The sequence below is a fragment of the Carettochelys insculpta genome, chromosome 16 (genome assembly GCF_033958435.1).
Source record: "Carettochelys insculpta isolate YL-2023 chromosome 16, ASM3395843v1, whole genome shotgun sequence".
In the NCBI taxonomy this organism is placed as follows: Eukaryota; Metazoa; Chordata; order Testudines; family Carettochelyidae; genus Carettochelys; species Carettochelys insculpta.
Window position 1 is genome coordinate 27,035,636 of NC_134152.1, and position 12,049 is coordinate 27,047,684.

Consider the following 12,049-nt stretch of genomic DNA (forward strand, 5'->3'; position numbering starts at 1 on the left):
GAGTGAAGTGGAGGAGACTTGTAAATGACCTAAGCTCCACCCAGAATACAAGGGTTTAAGTCAAGTGAGAGCTTGGTATGGGAATAATGGGAGAAGCAGCAAGAGAGCAGAGGCAGCTTTCAGTCTGGGGATGGAGAAGAAAGAGAAGTTGACACGTAAATGAAGTCAGTTAGCAAAGAAGGTGACAGGCATATGCTCACCCCCTTTTAATACAGAATTGGTACAGTCAGTAAAACCCGTTCTGGTGCAGTATGAGTCAGAACAAAGGCTGTGCTGAGGGACGTACACATTCACAAAGAGGAAGAAGAAAGGTCTCGGGGCCATACCTTCTTGCTAACATGTTTCTAAGATCGGTGTGAATTTCAGACCATTGCTTTAGCTCCACACGTATCCAAAGATCTCACCCCCACTCCATCCCTCCTGTTTAAACTTTCCCTGTGCCTGTGAAAAGTGCCCACCGGACTGCTAGGAGGCAGGAACCCACTCTGCACAAAACAGACAACAGAGGCAGGTGCTACCTTTCCCACCTCAATCACCCACCAGCATACTGTACCACCAGCCTGGCAGAAGGGCCAAGCTCAGTCATCACAGGCTGTCCAGTCCTTGCAGATAAGCAGGTGTCCCCATGTCCAGCAGTTCCTTCACCACATTCACGTCATGCAGAGCTCCAGGTTTTCCTCTAAATTTTATTATTTTTCAAATAGAAACGTATGCAAATACAAAGCAAATCCCCGCCTGCCCACGCTGACTGTACAGTACACACTGTACATAAAGAGAGTTATCAAAACAAAAAGCAGTCAAGTAGCACTTTAAAAAGAGTTAGTACTTCCTGAGCAAATCAGCTGTTCGCCACCCTGGGCAAAGCAACTTGGTCAGAGAACGCCATTGCCACCTGGTGGAGAAGAAGAACATTACACCAACATACCTCTGCCAGGCGCAAGCCTCAGACTTCTTCCACATTGAGGTGGTGAGCACCCTTGAATGAGAAAGTCTCTCTACGGCCGGAGATGCGTCACGCTGGAGGAAGGGAACGAATGCCGGGAGATTCCACAGCTCATAAGTGTTACAGAGGAGCTAGTCAGGTTTGGAGCTCCTCCTCTGCCGTGCCTAGCGTTGCATGCAACAGAGCTGGAGGCTGTGTGTACCTGTCCAATCAGATGCACAGCTTCCATTCTTTTCTGCACGTGCGGAGACGCCTTGAGGCTCCTTGAGACCAGAGAAGAACTCCCCACCCCCACACCTGCTGCCTTTTCACCCTGAAGGCAGACTTGGACCACCGGGGCTGCCGAAGCACTTCAAATGGGGAACCAGCTGACAGCTGCTTACCCCACTGTGAATGGGGGAGGGCCGGGCGGCTCACGCCTTCTAGCCACTGGGGCTCCTGAGTCATCAGCTCTTTAGAGGAGGTTCTGCTGCCCCCTTCAGAGTGACGGGCAGCGAGAACCCCACTTCCCAGCCCTGTCCACAGGACAGGGAGCTGCCCCCACCTGCAGAGAGCGGGGCAAGGAGTGTCACATCACGGGTACACAGACGAGCCTTTGGTTTAGAAAGCCAAGGTGCTGCTCAACGCCCCTGCGGCGGCCTCTCTCCTCAAAGGCCAGCGAGGGCCTTTCCGTCCCTAACCTTCTCCCCATGCGAGCAAGGGGCCCAGCTGTCTTTGTGGTGCCCGTCAGCATGCTGAGAGGTCCTCTGCCCCTGGTGCCCCATGCTGACTCCTGGCCCTGCATTAAGAAGCCCACAGCAGCTAACTTGGGATCACGGGGCTATAAAATTGCAGCGTTGCCATAAGGGCTCAGGCTGAAGTCTGAAGTACAGGCCCCTCACCCCCCATGGGGTCTCAGCTCCAGACTGAGCCTGAACACCTACACTGGAGTTTCACAGCCTGTGAGCCCACGTCAAGCGAGCCAGGATGGCAGTGTGTGTTTTACTCCAACGTAGACATAACCCGACGAGCTTCCAAATGTTTGTGGAGTAAACGTGCTGGGAAGGAGCTGTGGAACCACTCCCCCTGCACGTCCCTATCCTGGCCAGGAGTGCAGCCCAGGGGTGACAGGAAATACTCAGGGGCTCCGCTCTACCCCCAGGGGTCATGTATTTGTGCTGATGAGCATCCAAACTGGTGTTACCAGAGAGCCCGCAGACTGCAAGCCAATCAGCTCTGCTCTGCAGAGTGCTGGCTCAGTGCAGAATTCAAGCAAGAGTTCCCAAGTGCTGGCCTATGGGCAGGGACTGTAGCTCTCACTCAGCTGCAGAGAGGGGGACTAGCCCCTTGAGCCCCTCTATCTGGCTTTGGGGAGAAGGGAGAAAAATCACACTGCCCCAGCATCCCATGTCCCAAATCCCCCATCTCCAGACGAGGAGCTCTGGCTGACTCCAGAGAAGCAGCACCGAGCAGGAAGCCTCTCCTGGAACTGGTGGCCCTCCACGCTGCTGAGCGGCGACCTCACTGCTGAGCTTTCTTCTTGCTTTTCTGCTTCCATATTCTGGACCAGCGGAACTTGTTTTTCCTCCTGTTGGGCTCCTGGTTCTCTTGCGACGCATCTGCAGGTGAGGAGAGAAGAGAGAGCATGAGCGCCCCAGCCCTCCTGCAGCACAGCACAGGCCAGTTACAACAGGCAGGGATCTTACCCAGCTTCTGGATCATCTTTGCCAGCATCTGATCCTCCTCAAGCTCTCTGGGAAGGAAGAGAACTTTGTTAGACATGGACACCAGGAATGCAGGGAGCCTGTACCCTCATTTCCCAGCAAGCCACCCAGGGCTGCTCCTCTGCTCGGCCCTGTCATTGTAGGCCAGGGCGATGCCCCCAAGCGAGTGCCCTCTGCACTGTGGCATTGCTTGCCCTTGCACACGCCTGTGGGTGTGCTCTGTACTGTCCCCACCACCACCCAAGAGGGAGCCAGCTTTGCAAGCAGCGAGCAGACAGAAATGAGCAGTTCTGTAACTGCCCGGCCCCAGTGTGTCTGTGAGCTCTGGGTGGCAGATGAAGCTGATAACACACAAGGCGGTGGTGGCAGGGGACTTGGCCAGATCAGGCCTCTAGGGACAGTAGGAGGCCGGGAACGACACGACGCGGAAATACTAAAGCCAGGAGTAAGCCAAGCCCTGGATTAACCTCTCAGCCCCTGTGCTGGAGGGGGTGGGGCCGCTCCAGGCAGTGCTGAGCCTGCCTGTACTTCACAGCCAGCTGCCAGCCACAGGGGACTGGGCCTTAGGTGCTAAGACCTACCCAGAGCAGCTCCTCTGTGCAGAACAGGGCTCCCTTCAGCCCCAGCGTCGGCACACAGCCCAGCCTCCATCACCCTCTCACCTGAGGGGTGCGCTGAACGCTCAGCAGAGCTGCTCCTCCCCGATCCTCCCTCACCCTGAAAATACGGTTTCCTTCCTACCCCACCGTGGTGCCGCTCACCTCCCTGCTCAGAACCGCTTGGACTCACCAAAGCAAAACCATCCGGCCTCAGTACATTACCCTGGAGTTCTAACATTTCAGCCAGCTGCCAGCAGGGGAGCAGCGGGCAGGGTGTTGGATCCCCACCCTCCAGGTCCCCGAGGCACCTTCTTGCCCCCTGCCCAGCCCAGAGATGGAGGTGCCCAGTTCTTAACTCATCCCACTGCACAGCCCTTTGAATCGGTGCCAGCCCGAAGGGTTCAAGATCCTGCAGCTCCCACCACACCCGCTGCCCTGCTTGGGGTAGATCACCCAGGCTCATCACCTTCTGGGCTTGAGGTCTCTGTAGAAGAGATTTGTGGGCCCCTTGTCCTATTGTTCAGCAGCCAGGAGCAAAAATTACAGCTCAATAAGAGACCACTGAGGGTGGGTTACAGGGTCTGGCTCCACCCAGGCCAAGAGAAAGCAGTAGGATCCCTCACATTGCCAAGGGAGGGGTGGGAGGGGTGGGCTGCTCTCAATAGAGATGGGCACAAATGAAGACCACCGAGCCAGCCCACCAGGCCCTCCCAGCTGTGTGATGGTCCAGATCTAAACTTCAGCACTTGGGCCAGGGTCTTTGCTCACAAATGGAGGGCTCCCAGGCCCAGGCCCTGTACAGGCTCCAGAACAGCTTGGCTCCCTGTCCCAGCTGGCCCCCCAAGTTCTTCCAGGGCTCTGCTTCTCCCTTTCCTCTACACCCCCACTACCAATGGCTTCCAGCATCTGCCCCGGTCTCTGCCCCAGGCCCTTCCCGCCTGCTCCACACTGGAGGAGAAGCGAGGTGGCAGAGGGAGAACTACGCAGCCTCAAGCCCGACATGCGCTTTCTGACCTTCAGACCCTGTCTGGCAGGGAACGGGGAGTCGGGGGTACAAGCAGCTCCCATCTCACCCCCGCACCTCCTCATGGCCCAGGTGCCATACCTGAGTCTGTCCTCGTCCAGGCATTCCACGATATCGTTTCTGTCATTGACTGTGTTCACGTACAGTTCCAGCAGCTCCTTCTCCCGCAGCCTCTCCACGACCGTCTTCTGCTCCTCTGTGCAGCACGAGGGGAAGCGGTCACAGCAGCGCTACTCTGGCTCTGCCCATGCAGGGAGTGCTATGCTGCTGGCACGCTTGGGCTGCCACATGCTCTTCACCTCCATGCTACAAGCTAGGCACAAGTCTGCCTACAGAGGTAGCAGGTTCCTCACAAACCCCGGGTGCCCGTGGCACTGCTCTTCCCCCAGGCTGGGCTAGGCAAAGAGGAGACTAAGAGAGCCCTCTACCGAGGAGAAGCCCAGCAAGATGGAGAGAGAAGAGCTCTGCAGGGGGAGGCGGCATCTGAGCTCCTTGCAGAGACTGCTTACCTGGCTTGCTCATCAGACGCCGCAGCTCGCTCTCGATATTCCACTGCTTCTCCTCCAGCTTCTGCTGTTTCGATCTGCGAGAGGCCAGATGGGCAAGAGGTGAGTCTCCCGCCTGCCCCCGAAGCTGGGCACTTGCACATCGCTCTAGCGTGGGGCGGCAGGGAGCTGCTCTCCAAACTCCCTGGCAGGACTCAGGAGAGGACCCAGTTGGGGCAGGGGGGGGCTCCTAGGCTGCTCCATATTACTCAGTTAAGGGCTGTCTCCTAATACCCAGATGTGGGGCTAGAAGGGGCCATCAACCGTCCCCACTTAGGAGTGGCCTCTGCTTCACTGCGCCCCAGCCTGGTACCAGTTGTCTCTACTGTGGGACACCCTCTCAGCTAATACCACCAGCTGCTGGCAGGTATGCAAGAGATTCCTTGCAGCCTTCCCTTCCCCTCTACTCGTCACTCTGGCACCCATTCTCCACCCCCCAAACAGCTTACTCTCTACAGGGTGGCTGGCTTCCTGGTGGCACTCACTTGTACATCAGCTCTGACTCCAGTCTCAGCAGCAGCTGTTTCTCGTGGATCAGTTTGAACCAATCGACCATGAGAGCATCCTCTGAATCATCTGCAGACGAGACAAACACACAACGTGCTATTTACAAGAGCTGACAGTGACTGCCCCTCCTAGGCCACCCAGAACAAGGTTATCAAGTATTTAGCCCAAGACCATCTCTGGGTCAAAATCCAGGACGGACAGTCCAGCCTGGATTCCCTTAGACAGGTCAGGAGTAGCCATTCGGTTCCTGGACGTCACTGACCCTTGGCCATGTGGCAATAGAGCTGCTAGTTCCTGGAACTGTATGTCAGGCAATGGACAGAGCCCATCAGAAGTTCTTCATCCTGGGGTTTTAGGTGGCCTCACACCAGAGTACCCCAAAAGTCACTTGAGTAAAGCTACCCCAAAAGTTACTTGAGTAACAGTACAGCTGCTTGTTGTTGCGGGGATGTGCTTAAGTACAAGTCACTGGTGTCCCTCTAGAAAACTACTTGAGTGAAAGAAACACATGCACGCACACTCAAACATGTACACATCACATCTTTATTATACTCAAGTACCTAGAAGTGAGAGCCGCTGCACTTTTACTCAAGTTTTTAGGTACTTTGTCCACCTCTGCCCCACACCTAAGCCATCTCAAGGGTTCTACACACTGCATGAGCTTCTAGAATCAAAGCCCCCACCCACTGTTGATGGGCAGCTGACTGTGGGACTCTAGAATCATCCTTCCCAACTCTAGTTAACATGAGCTGTCAGGCCTCCCTTACCTCCCTCACAGTCACGCAGATGCTTCTCCATATCAACGCCTTTGAGCTCCAGCTCATCCAGCTGCTTTTCGATCTCCCGCACCTTCTCCTGGATTTCTTCCTCGGGGATGTAGTCAGGTTGGAGCTGAGAGACAAAGCCAGAGGAGGACTGAAACCAGCTTCCCACATACCACCCATCAGCCTGGGTGGAGCTGGGTGGGGAACAACAAAAGGAGATAGGCTGGAATGGGCCATCTACCTCTGAGCCACATCACAGAGGAATTCACCACAGAACGGGCTATGCTAGTAAGTCACACAGAGTCACCAGCTGCAGCATCTGCCAGTCATGGGGCCACCTCTCTCCTTCATGCATTACAAAGCCTGTGCTAGAAGGTCTCCGCCATGGTGCCAGCACAATAAAGCAGACGCAAGGCTGCTGCCACCATGAGTTGGAGTAATTCACCTTGACTGAGGTGATTTACTCCACCTTCTTGAGGGCAATGACCTATACTGCAGCCAAAACCCTCCCGCCGCATACAAAGAATCCTTCTTCTCTCCCTCTTCCCTCCAACCGTTCTCTCCCCACAGCCTCCCTCTGCTCCCCTTTTCTGAGATTTCACACTGACCCTCTGTGTCGCATCAGCAGTGTGGAGCTGAACTGAACCATAGGAGCTGTCTTTGGGGGAAGGGTCATTGCGACAACCTTACTTTGCCGCTCCCCTCACCCGCCGTACCTTGCTCAGTGATGCCACTTCAGTGTTCACAGGGTGCTGGAAGATTTTTGGAGGTGGAGGTTTAGCTAGAAAAACAACACCACAGGATATCATCTCTGTAGAACAGCCACTAGGTGATTAGATGGAGGAAGACAAGGGAGACAAAAGTATAACTTCTACTGAACTCACTTCTGTCTGCCCCATAACAGATACTAACTCACCTGCCTTGGGTGTCTTATGCTGGAACCAACCAAACTGTAGCAATACTGCTAACAGCTGTAGGTGATCAGAGACCAGAGCAGATTTAGTTCCATCCAACAGAGGACAGTCTCTCTCTCTCTCTCTCTCTCTCTCACACACACGCAAGTGAGCAAGTGCCAGAACAGCACCACGACAGCATCACAAGTCTCTTTGTGCTATTATTCATACCCTGCTGGGGTCATCAATTTCTCCGCACTGGACTCCACAAGCCGCCTACACAAGCAGCACACTCCCTTGGCAGCCAGTAGACACCCACTCCCCTGGACCTCAGCGTGAGGTAGCTCCAAAGGGATCCAGCAGAGCCCTGGCCCAGGAGTTTATAGAAGTGCTACACTGAATGAGTGCTAAAGTCGGCTCTCGACAAAAACAGATTCTCCTTCAGCCTTGAAAAGTCCCTAAAATACTTATGGTGACAAAAAATTAATAATCAGCCCCTCAACGGCCTGGCCTCTCGCCATGGGTGATCTCTGCACACAGGTGCTGCTTTAATCAACTTACTGGCCTTTAACAAACTAAAAAAAGCCCAGAACAGCACACGCACAAAGAAGGCGCCTCAGCGACTATGAGGGCAGAGATGGCCCTGTGGTTAGGGCACTCAACCTGCTACTCAGGAGACCTGGATTCCATTCCTTGTGTGGCCTTGGCCAAGTCATTTGCACGTGTTTATCCAGTGAGGCCCTGCAGCAGCCTGGATCCACAGACTCGGGCTTGGACTGTGATGCTAAAAATAGTAGACCTGGGCTATGTAACCCCAACCCATCTCCTTGGGCTTCAGAGCCCAGCGCCAGCCAGAGCCATGCAACTATTTAAGCCCAATCAGTAGATTTGGCTCTCACATTCATCCTCTTTCGAGAGATCCAAAATCTCTCTGTGCCTCAGCTCTCCATTTGTCAACTGGGGACAATTCCTCACTGGAGAAATCCTCTGAGGCCCTCACATGCCGTGATGCTGGGAGACGTATAAATACCTGACCAGACAACGCATGCACAAGGCGGCCATGGAGGCAGAAAGGCAGAGTGACCTACAAAAACACCAGGCCCGTAAACAGGGGAGAGTGCAAGACTGGCGCATGCGGAAGAGGAAGAACAACAGAAACAATAAAATAGGGATTTTTTTTTTGTGGTGGGGGGGACCCAAAAGCTGCTCTCAGCCACAGAGCCTTTTACTGGAGCACCCAAGACACAAACCCAACACTCCAAAGCTAGGCTGGAGCTCCTGGGCAGCTCTCAGTACAGCCCAACCCTCATCGTAGCCACTTTCCTGGTTAAACTGCTTCTTCAGAAGAAAAGAGGCAACTGAACCTCTGCTGTCTCTGCACCATTCCCCACCCTGGAACAGCCCTCTGACACAGCCCCACATCGGCCTCCTTTCCCCTCTAGGCATGGCCAGCCAGGCCCTGCGCACTGCCTCAGACTCACCCTTTCAGGAATGTTCCTCCTGAGGGGAATGTCCTGTCCCAGGGAGCCTGACCGTGGCGCTCCACAGATGAGGTAACCTAGCTCAGCAAAACATCTCCCCAGAAGCCCCTGTACTCCGGAGCTCCCTCTGTGCAGCCTCTAGGGTGCCTCCTGTTGAGGTGCAAAGCCTCGCAAAATCACCTCTGCCTCAGGGTGGCACAAGATGTTTGGAGCCAGTGCACTGTAGCAGGTTACAATGAGACACAGCAGACTGTTAGCCCTGCTAGCTAATAATACTGTATGCTTAAGTCAACCTTCCACCCCAGGACCACACAGCACATTCAATCAGGAGCATCGTCTGACTGTGAGACAAGGTTTATGTCCACATTTCAGATAGGGAGACTGAGGCAGAGGAAAGTTAAATGATTACCCCTGGTTCTAACATTAGAGAAAACATTACCAACAACAAAGGAGCTAGTGTTATCTCGTAACAACCACAGAACAGACACTTAGAATACTGGGACAGACACACAGGTTAATGAATCATAGAACCATAGAACAATAGAGCTGGAGAGACCTAAAAAAGCCATCCAGTCCAGCCCCCTGCCCTCGGCAGGACCAAACCCATCAGATCAGCCCAGCCAGGGCTTTGTCGAGGCGAGACAAACACCTCCAGGGATGGAGACTCCACTACTTCCCTAGGCAGACAATTCCAATGCTTCACCACCCTCCTAGTGAAAAAGTTTTTCCTAATGTTCAACCTGGACTTTCCCAACCACAACTTGAGATCATTGTTCCGTGTTCTGCTATCCGTGACCACTGCAGGGATAATAAATGAAGGGATAATAAATTTAGCATTTGTAACCAGACAGCTCTCTCTGTACTGAGAGATTCAAAAGCTCCAACAGGAACCTCTGTCTCGCTTCTGGAAAGGGGCTTTGAACCTCTTCACTAATTCATAGCCCAAAACCCTGGAAAAGGAGTGTGACAGGTGGAGGTATAGGAAAATGCCATCGGCTGTTTTGGAAGGACAACACAAACTCTAGATGGGCCTGTGCAAGGCCATCTCGGAGACTGGTCAGGCTCTGTAAGCTATTGAAAGGCAGCTGCTCATCACCAGAAGGCCAGCTCTTGGAGAAGCAGCACGGCCAACCCAGATTACTGGGCTGCCTACTAAGATAACTGAGGGCCTTTGGTGGCCTGTGATGTGCAGGCGGTCAGACTAGATGCTCTGATGGTTCTTTCAGGCTTTAACCTCTCCAACTGAAATCACGTAGGTAAGTGCATTGGGAAAGTGTGAGCTGTGGTCACAAAGGGCTGTCAGGACATAAAAGCTAAAACTGGAGGGTCCCGTCCACACTGAACAAAAGCAGCGTGTTCAACAGGCACTAGCTGACATCAGTTAAAATCCTGATGAAGCCAGTTGCAGTTTTAATACAGGACAGCCAGTGAGATCAAACCTGAACCTGGGTTTAACTCCACCAGCTTTCACATGTGAAAGGATCTGAATACATTAGCTAACCTATGTTCCTTAACACACACTAGATCGGGGGTGGCCAACCAGTTAGAGATTAAGGGCCAAAACTGCTGTGGATAAAGTGCAACAGCCATGTATTACACAATTATTTTTTATCTCCAGGCATCCCCAGGCCCCCCACTCTCACCCTATCCCCTTCCCCTCCCCTAGAGCCAGGCACCTCCAGCCCCCAGCTCTAACCCAATCTCATTCCGCTCCCCCAGAGCCAGGCACCCCAGCCCCTCCCCACTGCTCTAACCTAATGCTCTAACCCACACTGCTTTTTTCTGAGTGAAGACAAGGCTGTGCAGGCAGGCCTGACAGCAGATCACAGCCAGGAATTAGTATCCCACCTACAAGCACAGCGGACAGGTGGCCCAGCACATGGTCAGAGGACAAAACACCTTCCTTGAGATGTAAAAGAAGGGTTCTTACCTGGAGCAGAGCCCCAGTTCGACAGGCCTGACTCCTTCTCCTTGGCAGGGGCAAGAGGCTCACCCCCTTTTTTCCAGTCACTGCTAAGTTCCTTGCTCGGGATCAGTTTCTTCTTCTGAGGCAGTGCAGCAGGTGGAGCTAAATTAAAAGGCACAGATGCAGTTCTGGCTGTTAAATGCACCAGGCTTCAATTCTCACTCAGCAAAATTACTCAGTCGCTTTCAATTGCCACCTCTAAACGCACCTCCTTCCCTCCCCTGCCCCACTGCTCTTTGCGCTAACAGCATCTCAGATCAACAGCAATACTGTGGACGTTCTTCACAATCCAAAGAACTACAAAAAGATGAACAACCCTCCGGGTAGTTTCCATAATACACACTTGAACTATCCTCTTCCATACTGGGACTCCCCCACAAGGCAGCATCAGTTTTGTGCTCCTATTTTCAGCACACCCAGCGCTGGCTTTGGAATAATAATTGACATGATTATGTGCCAGCCCCAGATGCTACACTGATGGGCACAACCAGTCCCCAGGTTGCTAGGTCATAAATGCCAAACCCACTTGGGTATTTGAATGTGATATTGGTGGGTTGTTTCTTGAAAGGCACAAGAGATTATATTTAAAGGCCAACTCCTAAGCTCACCACCAATTTTCAGGGCCTCCCAAAAACGTTGAGCCCCAAAAACCCACCTGAAGCCCCAACTTTCACTCATTTGAAGCCCAGCACTGAATGTTGATCATGGCAAGACCGGAGAAAGAACGTAGAGTGAGAGTCTATATACCCAGGAGGCAGTCACCAAAACACACCAAGAAGAGGACCTACTATGAAAGACGTAAAGCAGAAAATGCAGCTACGGACCAGTACAGGTTGAACCTCTCTCCTGTGGCACCCTTAGGACCTGACCAGTGCCCAATGAAAGAATTTGCCAGACTATAGAAGGTCAATAATGTCTAGCAGCGTTACCGACACTTTGGCTATTTCCACACTACAGCGCTGTCGACAGAAGTTACTGTCAGAAGATATCTGACAAAAAAACTTGTCAACAGATTGCAGCCAGACTGCCAAGAGGATCGAAAAAGCAATCAGCTCTGTCAACACAGATCAGCCAGACTGCCCAGCTGCTCTCTTGACAGAATGGCCAACCGGAAGCACAGCAGACAGGGCTGTCCAGAGACCCAGGCCCCCTGGAGCATCCACATGGCTTTTTTTGTTAACAGATTCTGTAGAGAAAGGCATTCTGGGAGAGGCAGAAGGCTGTTGACAAAAAAGTGCCACATTCTGTCGATTTACGGTCAACAGAAGGCATTTATAGTGTGGACACTCCGCCAGTGTTGTTGACAAAAACTGGCACTTTGCTGACAAAACTCTCTTGCGTAGATGTGGCTTTTCACTGTTTACTGGGCTCTTAGAAGACACTTTGGGATAAATTACAGCTCAATAATAGCACAGAACACTGAGAGCCAGGACTGGTGGCTATAAACAAACTTTATGCACCATGAGAAACTTGGCCACACCTGTGATGAGTGATCGTCCGTCGAACTAAAATCATGCCAGATTACGGATGTTGCGAGATGAGAGAGTTGAGGATTAGAGAGGTTGAACCCGTACTCCCTTCTTCACCCACCAACAGACTCCAGGTAAAACAAACCAAGTACATC

The 12,049-nt window shown here is 52.9% G+C and overlaps 1 protein-coding gene across 3 annotated transcripts in view; it reads right to left on the bottom strand.

Annotated features, from left to right (window-relative positions):
• Positions 1-666: 666 nt before the first annotated feature.
• Positions 667-12,049, bottom strand: part of MICALL2 (MICAL like 2) — a 36,904-nt gene continuing 25,521 nt past the window's right edge. For 2 of the 3 annotated variants that reach the window (XM_075010984.1, XM_075010983.1), the window contains exons 10-17: positions 10,390-10,527; positions 6,802-6,866; positions 6,089-6,212; positions 5,300-5,390; positions 4,779-4,852; positions 4,351-4,465; positions 2,629-2,675; positions 667-2,541 (exon numbers count right to left, since the gene is read on the bottom strand). In XM_075010984.1, coding sequence (XP_074867085.1) covers positions 2,444-2,541; positions 2,629-2,675; positions 4,351-4,465; positions 4,779-4,852; positions 5,300-5,390; positions 6,089-6,212; positions 6,802-6,866; positions 10,390-10,527 — 752 coding nt within the window. In that variant the 3' untranslated portion in view covers positions 667-2,443. The remainder of the gene's footprint in view (positions 2,542-2,628; positions 2,676-4,350; positions 4,466-4,778; positions 4,853-5,299; positions 5,391-6,088; positions 6,213-6,801; positions 6,867-10,389; positions 10,528-12,049) is intronic. The other variant, XM_075010985.1, reaches the window with a different exon arrangement.